Source organism: Pholcus phalangioides, unplaced genomic scaffold, assembly GCF_987345545.1.
Source record: "Pholcus phalangioides strain wild (caught in Gottingen) unplaced genomic scaffold, Ppha-v1.0 ptg000007l_1, whole genome shotgun sequence".
Taxonomy (NCBI): Eukaryota; Metazoa; Arthropoda; class Arachnida; order Araneae; family Pholcidae; genus Pholcus; species Pholcus phalangioides.
The window spans coordinates 42,112,085-42,128,714 of NW_028301600.1; the positions used below are offsets into that span (position 1 = coordinate 42,112,085).

The 16,630-nt window shown below is 37.1% G+C and overlaps 1 protein-coding gene across 1 annotated transcript in view; it reads right to left on the reverse strand.

Moving 5' to 3' along the window:
• LOC149085306 (NADPH oxidase 4-like) overlaps positions 1–7,438 on the reverse strand; it is a 73,889-nt gene extending 66,451 nt beyond the window's left edge. The window contains exon 1 of the mRNA XM_089233249.1: positions 7,289–7,438. Within this exon, the coding sequence (XP_089089375.1) occupies positions 7,289–7,309 (21 nt within the window). The 5' untranslated portion in view covers positions 7,310–7,438. The remainder of the gene's footprint in view (positions 1–7,288) is intronic.
• Between the last annotated feature and the right edge of the window lie 9,192 nt (positions 7,439–16,630).

Sequence of the window (16,630 nt, forward strand, 5' to 3'; positions counted from 1 at the left end):
AAGTTTTTATAAGGGCTACTTTGGTGGTCTAAAGTTTGTGCTTGGGTCAATGAAAAGATTAGTCTCGTCGATCAAAATTGAGTGACAAGTGACCAAAATAAGGAAATACTTCGAATACGCACACTTCAGAAATTTTGTTCCGCATTTTGTCAGTTCGATATACAGTACACATAAAGCCGCCCACAGAACTGCCACTCAATTTCGATACCGAGCTAATGTTTATTGAATAACTTAACGATAAAAAAATGGCTTGGTATCCGTTCCTTTTACTGAAAAGCCGATCTTAAGTGTCCATTAATGAGAAGAGCTATTAAAAGATCAAGCGAGAGGAAAAGAAGAAGAAAACATCAAGTGAGAATCCACCTCTCGGCCATAACCTTTTCTTGGAAAGGCTAATTACTTTTCTTTTGCTTTTAACATGCGTATAATGCTGATAGTAATGGCCGCCTACGGATTTATAACTAAGGTCGGAAGTTGGGGGGGGGGGGACTGAAAACGATATTCGACGTGGGTAATAATTATGTAACACGAATTAGTAATTTTCCAGTAGAACCAAAACGCTAAGAAGGATTTGATGATGAATTCGCTACTGCTGAACCAGTCAGTCGAGTGAAGCACTTCAACAGAGGCTCGCACCAGTCAGATTGATTCAATTTCTAGAAGCTTCACAAAGCAAATATCTTTGGTATAATATATGTTTATGCTCGTAAGTCACGAATATTGGCTTTTCTTGCGTTTTTTTTTGGGTTTGTATTTTTTTTACTCAAATCACTTCTTCATGTCTATGTACACTGGTTTTCCTGATGCTCTACATGCATACTTCCTATGCAATAATAACTCGAGTCATCTGTAAAGTTTGGAGAGCGACCAGACATAACCTAATAAATCTCAGATACTGTATCACAAGAAAACACTTGAAAAAAAAGCAAAGCTTATATTTATGGTCTTTCTAACTTCCTGTGCGCGATACAGCTGAAGAGATTTCAGTTCATGCTTTTCTTAGACATTCAACGAGAAAAAAAGTGAAAATAAATGTTCACTTTTGCTCAAATAAGAATTAAAAACAGTTGTGAACAGGAAACTGTCTTGTATACTGTAATTTTACTTTTTTTTTGGTAAATGTTACTATTATTTTAGAGCATACGAAGTTCTGATCTTTTTTCCAAGAATATAGCAGAAAAGAACTAAGCATATAGACGGTTATCGAACATATATAACAATGGGTTATACTAATACTGAAATAGAATTACAGCCAAACAAAACCTCACGAGCGTATCATCGATGGCATAATTTCTAAACCCTTACTCAGAAAATGCAATATTTATGCGGGAAATGGAAGTATAGAAATAATTTTCTTTTGTGTAATAGAGTTAACGCGCGGTGTATCCGGATAAAAATGTTGCAAAGAATTATTCATCTTGTGGAAATTATTCATGAACTGTTGGGGCCGGTTGCACAGATTTACAGAAGTAGTGATGCTGAGGGTATCTTCCGGGATTGGAAGCTTTCTAATGTGGTTCCGTTATTTAAAAAGGGTAGTAGAGAAACCGTGTCGAATTAACGTCCAGTGAGTTTGAAGAGCTCCCTCTCGAAAATTTTGTAAATTATTATCAAAATGCAATTGGTGAAGTGGACAGACGAGAGTACCGTATTTTCGGAAAACCAGCATAGGTTCAGGAAGGGCAAGTCATGTGTGACTAACCTCCTTTGCTTTGATCACGTGACTAAGACTTTGGGAAAATGCAAACACGTATATGTTGGTTATCTTGATTTCCAGAAGTCATTCGATCGGGTCCAAGACTCTTGAAGCATTTTTACATGGCATTGTGATTGGGGGCAACTTTTTGAATTGGATGGAATCATGGTTGAGAGATAGGTCATAACGGGTTATGGTGAACGGGGAATTTTCTGATTGGACAGGTGTCAGAAGTAGAGACCCTCAAGGAAGTGTCCTTGAGCAAAAACTTTTTTTACTTTTTATCGATAAACTCGATCAGGGTATCGATGGGATTGCTAAAAAATTCGCAGATGACGTGAAACTAATAAAGGTAGTCGGGAATCCAAGCGATAGGGAGATGCTCCAGACGAACTTGAATACGATTGCAGCATGGGCTAAAGGAGCATGACCTTTAGTGTTGGTAAGTGAATGGTCGCTCATTTTGGTTCGAACAACCCACGTTTCACTTACGTGTTGAATGGTACTACTATCCCGAATGCAAGTAGGGTTACCGATTTGTGTATTCTCATTGACGAGCGTCTTAGGTTTGAAGAGAGGCTTGATTTTTTGAAAATGTTTACATTGGAAGAGCACAGATGTCGCGGGGATATGATCTAAGTGTTTCGAATTTTCAACGGGATGGATGAAATGGACCATGAGTTATTAATACACCTTCAATCAACTATTTCGACAAGGGGACACCAGTATCGTTTGGTAAGGGACAATTCCAGGTTGTGGTGTCGCAGGGAGTTTTTCACTAATAGAGTTGTTAATAAATAGAATTACTTCCCTCAGGCGGTCGTGAATTATAACACAATTGATACGTTTAAAAAGAAGTACGATAGGATACTGGGATAAATCGAGAAACTATCCATACTTAGATAAAACAACCATGATCTTTATTATAGACAGTCTATTATATATTATTAATTATTATTTCTTTTTTGGTGGTATATGCTTTTATATTTTGGTTATACTTGATATCCATATGTTTTATGGGCATAATTTTTTCAGAAACCTCGTTCGGCAATTTGGCTGTTGCGGCCTTTGTATGTTGTGCAAAGTTGTATCTTGTCTAGTTTTTAAATAGCTACAAAATTATTGTTTGAAACATTATGATGAAGTGTTTTAAATCAACTTTATAAATTGTGTTTCTATTACGTATGCTTTAATTGCTCTTATACATTGATTTATCCTGACTTCGGCGTATCAATTTTTTAACGATTCAACAGGTGCCGTTCTCTTGTACGAGATGGAGCCGCTTAGAAGTAGTTTGTTAGAATGTGCTCAAATGCAGGGCCGGAACTGAGGGGGGGGGGCTGCCCCGGGTGGTAAAATTTAGGGGGCGACAGTTTTAGGTGGGAACAAAGAACACCGTTATAGAATTATCGAATTTTAAAGTTGTTGGGGCGGCAAAACAATGTTTGCCCCGGGCAGAAAAAATCCTATTTACGACCCTGCTAAAAAATGTACCAAATCTGGAGGAGTTCAGTCACAACAGAACAAATCTAATCCGTACTGTAGTTTTACCTCTGGTAAGGAGTGTTCAAGCCATAGTAGACTAATATTTGGTGAAAAATAGCCAAACGTAGTTTCAAAGTATATGCTCAAGCGTGACGCAAGAATAACTGATGATGGAGAAAGCTCAGCCTTAGAGGAAGGATTGATAAGTTATAGATTGGTGATTGGTCGAAGTTGATTTTCTGTGGTTTGTTTTCTTTAATTTTGAGGCGTATAATGTGAGCCGGTTCAAACCAAGAAGGTTGTAATCCCCATGGGTTCATTCCTCATGGTCATTCATTCCTCCATGGGTTCAAACGGCAGCAGACCCATAAGTTCTTGTGAGTGAATTAGCGTTGGGCTCAGTGTGTAGCGTACGCAGGATTTTCTCAATGGAGGAGGGGGTTCAACTTTTTTTTGTCCTCGAGGGGAAAGGTTTCGTTTTTTTACTAAAAAATTACACCATAATCCCGGTTCGACCCCCCCCCCCCCCCGCGTAAACAATGGTTGGGCTTGACAACATTATTGTCTTTTATGATGGAAAAAGAGAGAGAGAGAGAGTATGATATTTTAGTATAAAAAATCATTAAATGATATGATATAATATATATCATATACATCATCATAATTTCATAATGAAATTATGATGATGTATACTTGTTGTAGATGTAGACTTGTTCTCCCTCTTATCACAGAAACGAAAGTTCTCGGTATTCTTTCAGAGCATTCATTTTTTTTGAATTTTAGAAACTTTTTGTATTTTTGATACGAAAAAATGCATTAAAAACATAAATGGCAGCAAATCTTTATTTATTTATTTTTTTTTAAATTTTTAATTTTATTATTTTTTGTAAAGAAATAATTAATTTCATTCAGATGTTTTAGCCAAGATGATACAAGGTGTATCTTCACATACAATTTTTTCCACAATTTTATTGCCAAATTTTACGTAATAAATCACACTTTTCTCGAAGGAACATTCTCGTGGATACGTGGAAGCTATCGTAAAAATCCCCTGAAAGTTCAACTTCAAGTGCTGCCCTCTGATAAAAGCCCCCCAAAGTTCATATCACCATATTTCTAACTCAAAACTTACACAATCCTTCAAGTCTGGGCTTAGCTCCCCAAAGTGAAAAGAAAAAAAATCTACAATGACAAAAAGCAGCCCATATATTTGTGGCACCAGGGTCTGAAAGGGATAATTAATTTGATAAGAACAAAGGGCGAAAAACAAATTCTAGTTCAAAAACTCATCACGTTTTTTTTTTGAACCGAAAGAAAAATCAAGAACTCAATATTATATTTACCACATATTCAGTTGTTCAAGGAGTAGTTCGTTCAATAGTTAAGTATGGGGGGGGGGGGGCAGGTGAGGTACCTGGGAAACCGGAACAAATACCCTAATTCCTAGATAAATACCGGGACAAAACACGGAACCCAGTAATAAGAAACAAAGGACAAAACCGGGATATTTTAGAAAAACTTTTTTTGGGGGATATTACAGTATAAAATTGCAAACTTACAATGTATTACGAAAATATTATCACACTGCTTCTGCACAAAGGCGCCAAAATGAGTAAAACGTCAGGATGTGGCTATGAATGTCGAACATCCTGTATATACGGGATTCAAAGGCGTACACTGTGAAGGGGGGGGGGATTTTTTTTATTTCATTCAATATTTTTAATTTGTTGCACAAACAGAAATCCTTTCTTTTCGCGATCATTTTTCTAATTTCAAGATATTTCATAAAGCTATGGCATTTGTACAGATTTTTTTTGAGATTTTTACTTTTATTGAAAATGTCAGCGCCCTCTATTGGCTCTACAGAGAACAAAAATAAAATAAAGTAATTAAATACTGAAGACAACTTAGACACTTCAAGTTCCTAAGCCTAGGCTTTTTATAAGTCTTTAATTGACGATATATGCATAGGCGTACGCAGAATTTTCTCAAGCGGGGGTTTCAATTTTTTTTTTCTTCTCAGGGGAATTGACGTTTTTTCCTGCAAAATAACACTATGATCTCGGCTTGGAACCCCAGCAACCCCCCCCCCCTTTGCGTACGCCAAATGCATATATGTGTCATAATTTCAAAATGTTTTATTTAATAAATATATTATGTGCAGAGGGGTTAATATACATTTACAGTTGTCGTGTGAATCGTAATATTCGATTAAGCGGGGAAAGTTGATATTCTTTTAAGCGGGAAATCTTAACATTGCCTTTATGGGAGAAATTTTGGTCGCAGAAGATTTTATTCACCACCCAATTAAGCGGGACGGACTTATTTGATAATGATTCTATTTCATGCGATCTTTGATTGCGCAAAGAAAAACCGGGACATCTGGCCACCCTAGTTAAGTATGAAAATTTCCCGAATGATCCTGTGCAAGAAACCATCATACTGAAGAACATTTGAGTTTGATTTTATGTGTACTCCACAGGCGTATGTCAATGAATGACACTATCATATTGCTGCTTAGACAAGACACGTATATAAGGAGGGCTCTTTTTATTGGTTTTCAAAGAATTGGAGTTATACGTATATAACCGTTATAGAAATATATACTGGAATATAGTTAGAAACCTGAGCAGCTGCTCTTCTGTAAATAGTGTTTAATGATACGTACTTTGCCAAGTATTGGATAAGATACCTCGACAATTTTTAATTGTTACAAATCACGGCAACTCGATTATTTTGTAGACTCATGCTATTTTCGCTATGCTGTTTCATGCCTTATTTTGCCTTGTTTCATGCCTTATTTTGCTACAATCTTTGTATTCAAAGAACTGAGGAAAATTGGGAAAAAACAGCATATCGGGAATATATATCGTTTTACCCGCTTTTAAATATAATGCTGTTTTTTCCCCAATTTTCCTCCGTTTTTCGAATTCGTACATCTCAGTGAATATTGCACTTAGACGCATGGGATTTTTTTTTGTTGGCATCAGGAGAAACAGGGCAACAACTTTCTCTGGGTTTTAGGGAAAACACGGGGACAGTATAAAAAGTAAACATTTTTATTTTAATAACTACACACAACTCCTTGGAACATGAATGGCATATCCGAGTACTACACGCTGTTTGGAAACTTTTTCTGAATTGGAGGTATGCCTCTAGGATCAACGGTTCGACAGTAAAATGCCATACGCCCTGTTTGCTATGCACCCTGTATACACAGAGCCATAGAGAGCTAAAAGAATACATGTGCAAATTTTAGAACGCTTCAGCTATATTTTGGTAGAAACACCTTGTCGTTTTTCCTCCCACTTGAGTTCTAGGAATTGTCAGACATCTTCAAATCATTAAATTGCTTGGAGCACATACGGGGTCATATCCACTAACTAAAGGGAACTTGCTCTGAAACATTTTCCCCGGTTTTCGTTTTTTTTTTTTTTTTTCTAGTCGAAGAATATTTTTTTAAGAGTTCGGGGTGCAAAACGAAGCCATAATCTACTACGAGGATTGAGGTGCGTGCACGTGATATCTCTTGTTACTTGATGCCGTCTTTGAAGACAGTAAAACCTTATACTTTGCCATCTCACCGCACCAAGATGCAGCAAGATGGAACAAGACCTGCTGGTTATCTTGTCTTTTTCTTTTTCCCTGCCATAAAAATATCTGAAGACGGTTTGTTTTATGTTGGTTAAAGCGACATGTTTGGTTACCATTTTGTGTGGTCTCTTTCTTTGAGATCTGCAAGATCTCCTAAAGTAACTTATTGCATTGAATCTCTTAATACCATTGTGTGTGCTTGCAAATTGGAACTCATGACCATTTATAAGAGAGTTTTGACTCAAATATTTTCATTATCTAAAACATGATTGAAGAAGTGATTTATCATATTTATGCAAAATGTGGTCACAAAATTTTAAAACGCTATGTAATTTCGCGCATTCCTCGAAATAAACAAGAATCGAAACTGAAATAAGATGGATTATCATCTTTCACAGGTAAGTGCTATTAATTTTAATTTGACAAATTCTTAAATTAGAATTAATTTGACACCAGAATGTGTCAATTTTTTAATACCAAGTTTTTAAATTTCCTTCATTAAAAATCACTCACCTGAAATAATCGCCGATACATTTTTTTCCCTCGAATAAAAATTTCAGTGCCCACTGACTTCAAAAATTGGTCAATTAAGCCAGTATGTCTACAGTATAATTTTGAATCTTTGTTCAAATAAATGATGGATAACACAGACACGATCTTGGTGCTTCCACCACGACGGGAGAAGAAATTCAAATGAGCTAAAAACTTTTTCTGATGTCCCTCTTGAGGCCTTGATTCGGCGCTTTTTGGCGAGTTTCTTTCTCTTCTTTTTTTGGGTGGATGCTATGCCTTTCCTCACTACAGTCAGCTGTTGGGCCTTTTAGGAAGTTAACAGCTGAGGTCTTTCTTGTTGCTTTCTTTGCCTGCCCTGACGTAATATTACTTCTTGCTTTGCCTAAAAAGCCCACGCTTTCTCTGTTCGTCGGTAGGGTCGATTGAATGTGTCACCAACATATATGAAGAGCTAAATTGATCTTAAAAAAAATTCGTGGTTAACCGCAATATTTTCGAATCTCGAATTTTTTTTTTCAGTTTAAGAGATGTTAAACTCATTCAGAGAAAAATCATAAAAAGTAGCTCAACGTTTTACACCTTACAATTATCGAACCCCAATCCCATACGGTGCTATTATAAATTATTTTCTGGAAAATTTCTAAAATTTCCATCGAAAATATTGGATTGAAAATGACAATATACAGGGTGTCCTATAAATTCGTAAATACTTTAAAAATGACAAAAATTGAAGGAATTGTTTTTTTTAAATGCGGTTTAGGAAAAAAAAGTTATTCTCACGAATGAGGATTTGTTTTTTTTGGGACAGAAAAAAAAATTATTTCAAATCTTTGTCGATAGGGAGCACTGTATGGAAGAAAATCACTGGAAATATGCAAAGCAGAGTCCTATAAAATACAGGGTGTACGATTAATACCTCATTTCTGAATTTTCCTGTTACTGGGGCTTACATACGCTTTTCATTGTGATGTTGACATTGGTGGATGAATCACTATTGGTGAAGTAGTTTTACATTAGGCACGAATCGCCGACTGAAGCTTTACGAACATTTCGGATTATATTTAGAATTATAAACATGTACATACATGTACGTGGTCATTTTTTTTATTACCGTGAGTATGCGGCTCGGTACGGCCGCACCCTGTTGCACACCCCTAAGGGCGGCCCTGGCTTTAGTTACATTAGAAAGTCTGTTTCATCCGTTGATGAACATCACAACCGACCATAATACTATTAAAGCTCATATGCACTGTATTCCTCTGAGGAACGTCTAAGGAATTTTGGCACGTCAGAATTTGTTGTGTTTGTGTGTTGTATCTAACTAAAGTTCGTTTCTGAAGAATGCCTGTACTGTGTTTAAGAATAGAACCTCTGAACTTCCGAGTTCGGAAGCAAGCAACTCGACAGGTTATTTTGCCTGTTGCATTGTGCGTAAATTCTTGAATGTTGTAGGCCTGTTGGTCTCTGTGGAAAGGCTTCTTTACAACAGACTAAAACACTAAAGCTTGGTGTTCAGTGACAGAACACTAAGAAAATAAAATTTCATTAAATGTCGAAACCACTAATAAGATTTTTTTTAAATAAATATATTTTTTACTTCATTTACCCTTTCAGACTCTGTACGCACAAGTGTGGGGTCCCGTTTTCTCACTGTTTTTGTTTTCTTTTAAACTCAGGAAGTTAAGCCCTAACTTAAAGGATCGTGAGGGTTTTTTAGTTAAAAACATGGTGAATATATGAACTTTGGGGAAAATCCATCAGAGAGAACATTTGAAGTTGAACTTGTTGTTTCTTCGGGGGGGCTTCCAAGAAAAAGTGCCCCTGAGTTAAGTGTGATAAAATTCTGGGAAAAAATTTATGTGAATAAAAACATATCTCGTATCGTCTTAGTTGAAAAACAAATTGAATGAAGTGAATTGTTTTTTCTCAGTTATGCGGCTCAAAACGTGGACAGGTCGAAATTGCGCACTTCAGGATTAAATTTCGTTTTTTTATGATAAACGTGTTAGAACTAGTTTTGAACTTTCTGATCATTTTAAAGCAGTTTTAATGGTAACTGTGATGTATTTTTTTTTAATTCAAGAACAATTTTTGCATCCCAAGATTAATAACAGCTTACTTCCCTTGCAGTGTGCTGATAGATAGCGTTTGATTTGAGACATGTATGCTTGAACAATACGGATAGAATTTAAAATAGAAAACTGTTTGGAATCTATTTTGACCATTGGTTTTTCATGGATGATCTCAAATTTGCTAGGTGTTGTAGACAGATAGGCTGCAAGAGAAGGACAAAGACGAGATGCCGAAAATGCGACACATATTTATGGCTGAATGAAGAATCAAACTGTTTTTATCAATATCACATCATGTAACATTTCACTAGCTGAAACCCAGACCATAAATCTGTGTGGGTTCTGTATTTTGAATAAAATTTGAAAAAAAAAAAAAGATTTTTCCTGAAATTTATGTTTTTATTGAATAAAAGTAATTTTATTTATTTATTTTATTATTTTTTGCAGTTTTAGACATAATTTTAGCATTTCATGTTTACTTAAGTTTTCGTGATGACAACAAATCGAGAATTACTAGAAACAACTCATCAAATATATATTTACTATCCTGGTTATCTGAGTTCGTTTTAAGTTGTTATTCTTATAAAATTATAATTCGTTATAATTGTAAAGTTTCCATGCTTATCATACGAAGTGGAATGCCATAGCTCCCTCTTGTACATGATTTTGACCCGTGATTGGATAGCATACATGCTCAACCAACGACCCGTGGGTCAAATGTGGCCCACGGAATCATCTGACGTGGCCCGCGACAAATAAACAAACTACTCAAATGGCCCGCGACATACATTGGCGTACGTAAAAAAGCCGAGATTATAGTGTTATTTTGCAGGAACACCCCCCCCCCTGAGAAGAAAAAAAATCGAACCCCCCCCCCCTTGAAAAAATTCTGCGTACGCCTACGGTGACATATTTCCAGATTGCTTCAGTGTCTCGCGTAACATTACCAGATCATTTAAGCTGACAGCGGCACATGTCCAGATCACTTAAGCGACCCCGTGTGCATTTCCAAACGCGGCACACCTCTACTTCACTTGAGTTGCTTGTGTTGGATTTGCAGATGAGTGGATCAGAGGTTTACTTGAGTAGCTGGCAGCACATTTCCAGATCACTTGAATGACCCCTCGACACGCTTCCAAATAACTTGAGTGGCCCGCGGTATGCTTTTGGCTCACTTGAATAGCTCGCAGCATGATCACAGATCACTTAAGTGGTCCGTTACTCATTTCCAGATCAAAGTGACTAGAAGCCAATTCCGTAGCGAGAGGGCTACTCATGCAGCCCGAGGCGCACTTTCAGATCACCAGGAGTGACTCGTGGGGCACATTTCCAGATAACTCAAGTGGCCCGCAATACATTATTTCTAAACCGATGAAGTCTCCCGCCCTCTCAAAAAGATTGAGAACCCCTGATCTATAGAAAGTAGAAAGAAATAATTTTCTTCAAATGGACAGAGCTTATAGTGATCGACTTCAAATATAGATGGCAGCATTACAAAACTCAAATTTTTCGCTTTTAATTAAACTTTAACAAATTCAAAAATCATGTCGGTCGAATCATTTGGCACTTTCATTATGAAAATATATTTATTAATTGTTTCAAATCAAAAACATTCGAACACCGAAAATGTTAAGAAGATGACAATATTATACAGTAGTTCAGAGTTTTCAGTGTGATATCATGTTTCAGCATTTAGGGAACAGATGGCGCTAGCTATGTTAGAGATCATTTGCATGGGTTTTGCATAAAATTTAAAAAAAAGCTGTGTTGGCAATAGTGCCGGATTAAATTTTTTTGGTGACCTTGAAAAGTAGCTGCTGTGCCACGTAAACTAGACTGAACTTTTTCACCGATTTGGCTCATTTTCGGTCCGCATCGTGATAGCTTCCAAGTTTTGATTTCGAGTGAGACAGGTGACAGATTCGAAAACTGAGAAAGGAGCATGCCCGTGTGCACCATTGGTAACGTCACTTTTCGCAATTTCCACAACAGATAGCGCCACTTAAACTAACAAAAACCACCCGCCAACACAATAATCTTTCCCAACTAAAACAAAACCGCCAAGGCCGCGGTAGCTCAGGTTAATAAGACGCTCGCCCAAAGTACTAAAGGATGTTCAGAGGTGTCGCGAGTTCAATACCCGCTTCGTCCTTGTCAGAAACTTTCCTGGCACAGTGGTACAACAGAAACGGTGACATCACCACCGAAAAAGATTGCTACCGCGGGAAGCGCATCTACTTCTCGATGAGTATAAAAAAAGTGAAATTCTGAACGCTGCCGTGCGGAATCGACAGTAAATTATAGGTACCAGTCTAATTAGCCCTCGTGTGCAGAAAATGACCGTAATGCGACGAAGATGATCAAAACCGTTAAACAAAGAACAATAACGATCCGTCTCTGCTCGCTTGTGATAATAGTTCGCAGTTTTATTACTTTTCCTGGAGTAAGGCGAGAGTTTTCTTTCTCTACCTTCAGAAGGTTTTTTTTCTTTTTGGAGCGTTGCTTTTTCACGAGAGGCGATTTCGGCCGTAGGAATCAGCATTTAATGTCGTTTGCATCCTATTTTCCTATTTCTGAATGGAAGAGGTAACATCAGCCCCCTTCCTTCCCCGTTCAGTATACGGCATTAGCTGTTGATGGGAAAACAATACTACATAGGTCCCAATTCACGGACTTGAAAATTTTGTAGTTTATCAAGAGATGACACATTCCGTATCAAACAAAACATGTCAAGAAATAAAAGCGAAAATTCGGGTGCTTTTGAAATTTCAACGAGTGACCATATATAAGTCCCGTTTTTCCGGGACACATTTTTTCGCTGTCCCGATATTTTTAGCTGTAATTAGCCACTTCGCTCGCTTTTGGTATCATATTTGGCGACAACTACCGATTTTTCATACTTGCAATAATGATTTCCCCATATTTTTCCTGAGAAAACGGGGGTCAGCCTGAAATTGCAAGGACTGAAAGAGTATTTTCTTTAGGGATTTTTCATTCAACCTAAACTCAATTTGAAGACTTTTAGGGATTTTTCTATGAAGATACAAAAAATCGGAAGAATTAGATTTCCGATCGGAAAATTTTAATAAGGCTGAAAAATCGGAAGAGTTCCAGGTGAATCAGAAGCATTGGCACGTATGATACTAGTATGCTTAAAATGCGTGTTGTGGTTTTGTTCTTTCAGAGCTTTTTGCTTTTTTCCGGACTTCCTTATTTATATTGTCATGGAGCAAGCTGTGCAGTGGCTAAAACAGTATCAGCCTTGCTTGGAGGCAACTTTAGTTCTTATATTCTGGGAGTTTCGACGGTGATGGGTCAAAGCATGTAAAAATTTGGGGGTTGGGGTAGGGAGAAAACAAGAGATATATGTTTCAGAGTAAAAAAAAATTCCCCAGGAAAAAAACAAAAATAATTCAGGAAACCTGAAAAGGGGAAGAGAAAATTTTCTAAAATGTAGGAGGGCCCAAAATTGAAATGACATCAAAAAAGGAGGACGTCCGGTAAGCCTATGTGTGTGACCCGTGAGGTAACCCTTACAGGGGCATCGAATCCGAGTTGAAAGGGCGAAGAAAAGCCTTGTCGACCAGAAGTACGTGGTCGGGGGCACCAAAAATTCGTCCCGCATGGGTAGAGATTTTTTCTTGACCCACTCCTAAATTCTCACATGATATTATGTTTCTCAACCTTTTTGAGCATATGGCCCCCTTTGGACCATATTTTATTTTCATGTCCCCCAGTTTTATCCAGCCCCCCCCCCCCCACTCAACCAGGAGCAGGAACTTTTTTGCTTATTGAATTGAACTCAGTCAAAACTGAAGTTACAGCCTGTGCAAAATACGGGATAACCCAACACAATAAATCGCCCCTCCCGACGCATGGGGTCGGAAGGGGGTAGAGCTATAACTAGGAAGGAGCAAGCGGGTCTGGTGCTCCGTACGCCGGACCAGAGAGGTGCGAATTTCACCCTACAATCTCTCCTTCAATATTAGGGGGGGGGGAGGCTCAAAATGTGTGCTTGCCCCGGCTGACTGAGTATCTAGTTGCGCCAATTGGGAAGGGCGATGGGTCCTCACCCAGGATCCATACCTACCCTGGGCTAGAGATCAGTGTGAGCTTCTCCTTCTTGTGGGGTTCTATGCATGTCTGTCTCATCATCATGGAACCCTGGCAGAGTGATGTTGTGGGGCCCCATACTTAGCTTATAGTAACAGCTTACATACATTATGGTCGAAAATCATCGCCCCAAATCTCTTCATGTAGGGGACTATGGACATGAGGCCCCTGGCTATGTGCAGATGGATCAACATGGTCTTGGTTTCATGGACAGCTCTACTGAAATCTTAAAGCAGTCACATTATTTCCCATCATATTTCACTTAGTGCCCTCCTACAAGCTTAATTTCTTCATAGTTCTCTGTGGTTCCCATTTCATTTAATTTTCACCCGTGGCCCTCTTAAGTATCACAGAAGGGGTCCATATGGTCCCAGGTTGAAAACACTGATGTACAGCACTTAGTTTTTACACAAAATAGCATCTTTTTTTACACGCACATAATACAGTCAAACTCGGTTATAACGATCGAAGATTCCGGAAATTTTTATCGTTATAACTGACGTGTCGTTACAAACGAGGTTAGCATTTGGAGACCTTTTTTAACAAAAAAAATGCAATTAAATGCTGTGCAAAAAGCATGTCTGTCTATGCATGTCTGTCTCATCATCATGGAACCCTGGCAGAGTGATGTTGTGCGTTACTTCATTATTATTAGGGTGAGCATATTTTATAGAGAGAAAACGGTAAATTGGTGTCATAAATACGAAATAACACAGATTCTCGCCAAAAATATTAGTAACTGTCAGAGAAATCACCAAATAAGGCTAACGGATAATCCTCAACGAGAAACATAGTACTTGTCGGGCCTACACCCAGCAAAATATGCAGTGATTTAAAATGTATTTCAAGGAAGAAAAAAATTAACAGTAAAAATACTGTAAGTGGGATGAATATTTACTGACGTATTTATTTTTGACACAATTTATAAATTATGCAAAATACCTTCATCTTCTCATTATAGTAAAAATTAATAAACTAAATTTTTCGTCTTAGAAACGGGAAAAAACGGGACATTTTTGTAATGGAAAAAGTCGGAAAGGGCGGAGTGATGGGAAAATATGGTCATGTCCTATATACGGGACATGTTAATTAGGAGTACTTTGGAGTGGCAAACTTCTTAAAAATCCTTTTTTTTCATCGTTAGCTATCAAAAACGCTATCATAAATCGACGAGAAATGTATCGTTATATCCGAGTTTGAGGCATTTTCATCGACATTATAAGCAAGGTTCATTAAAATTATTCTCTATGGGGATCAGCTCATACCGTCAATTATTGACGGTCCACACGACCGACACCTTACAATCAAGGTGTCGTTATAACCGAGTTTGACTGTATTTAGGAGAGAGGTTCCGAACGGTTTTAGTTTGCGATGAACCCGTGGTAGTTACGAGAATGTTTCACAGAATCTAAACAAAAATAAATACTTCTACAATATGGCCTTTTCTATTATACCACCAATGAAAAATTCGCAGGTTTTGATACTGCGGAACCCCAGGAAGGAATTTCACACGTATTGTAATTCAATTTCCCTTCTGAACAGAAAATTAAATAAGTATTTTATATTATTTATGAAGTTTGTAGTTACGAGCGCGTTATACTTTCTCCTCACAAACAATAATCATAAACGTGTCTAATTCCTTTCCTTCCTCAGAATTATTTTGCCCAATTTCATGGGATTAAGTTATGGTTTTTATTACAGATATCTTCTGAAAAACTTCGAAAGTTATTTTATTCATAAAAAATAACGGAATAAAAGCGAAATTACACTTGAAAGTCGATGAAACTAAAATTCGTGGACATCAGTTTTTCTTTTAATAACGTGTAACTTTGTTTCGTTTATGTTGTTCCTAGGTACAGGGTGTCCCATAAATTCATAAATAATTTTAAAAATAAAAATATGTTGAAGGAATCGGTATATTTGAATGCGGTTATGAATACTTTTCTTTTGGTACAAAAAAAAGAAGAAATTAGTTTTAATTTTTGTGGATAGAAGGGCGCTGCATGTAAGCAAATCATTGTTGATTAGACCTGAACCTTTCTTCAATCACTTCTGCGTCCAAAACGTTCGTAATGCTTCATCCGGTGATTCGTAACTGAGGTTCAATTAGTGCTTTATCCCCACCAATGTCAACATCACAACGAAAGCTTTATGCCAATAAACGGAAAATTCAGAAACGAGTTGTTAATCATATGCCCTGCATTTTATAGGACTCTGATTTGTATATTTCCAGTGATTTGCTTTAGTGCAGCTCCCTCTATCGACAAAAATTGGAACTTTTTTTTCTTCACCGATACCACAAAAAAATTCCTTTCTTTCGTGGGAATAACGTTTTCGCAAACCTCATTCAAATTTTCCAATTCTAATTTTATGAATTTTGTTTTAAACTATTTACGAATTTATAGGACACCCTGTATATACAGTATATATATTTTTTTATACATGCATCTCATAATTATATTTACTCTCTTTTAACCCTTTCAAGATCACAAGGATTTGTGAAGTAACACAAAGTTTTTAGATATTGAAATGAATTGCAAAATAAAAGAATTTCTTGCAATTTTTTGCAACTTTTTTTAATAGGTAACTCTAATATATGATTTCTAATTATGAAACGTTTAAAAATATATATACACCGGTTACATATTTGACAGAAAATGATTTTAAAAAAATCACCTTCGCGTTCAATCAATATTTTACATTGAGACACATGTGCCCCTTGGTCCTCAAAGGGTTAGGGATCTAATTTCGTGCCAAAACTTGCTGTTCCCCGCTAAAGCCCCTTCCTGTAAATATGCATCTGCCTGTCACGCACTTTGTTTCAAGCCTCCCCCTCGAAAAGTTACTGAATTATAATTAGACCTTGTTGATAAATGTATGGCTTCAACCAGCCATTCCGATTTAGCTCAAGACAATGTAGGCTTCAGTTTAGTGGAGCAGCAATGAATTCCGAGTTGGACCGTCATTTACTGCATTAAGAAAAAAGGTTTGTCTTCGTTTTTTTCTCTTTTTCCGTGGAATGCTCATGCACGTCATTTTTCAATGGCATTTTACGACACCACACAACCTATCGGGTATCACAATTTTGAATCTCGAAGGTTTACTAACGTTATTTTTTTTTAAAGAAATATTGAAACCATCATTAAAATAATGATCA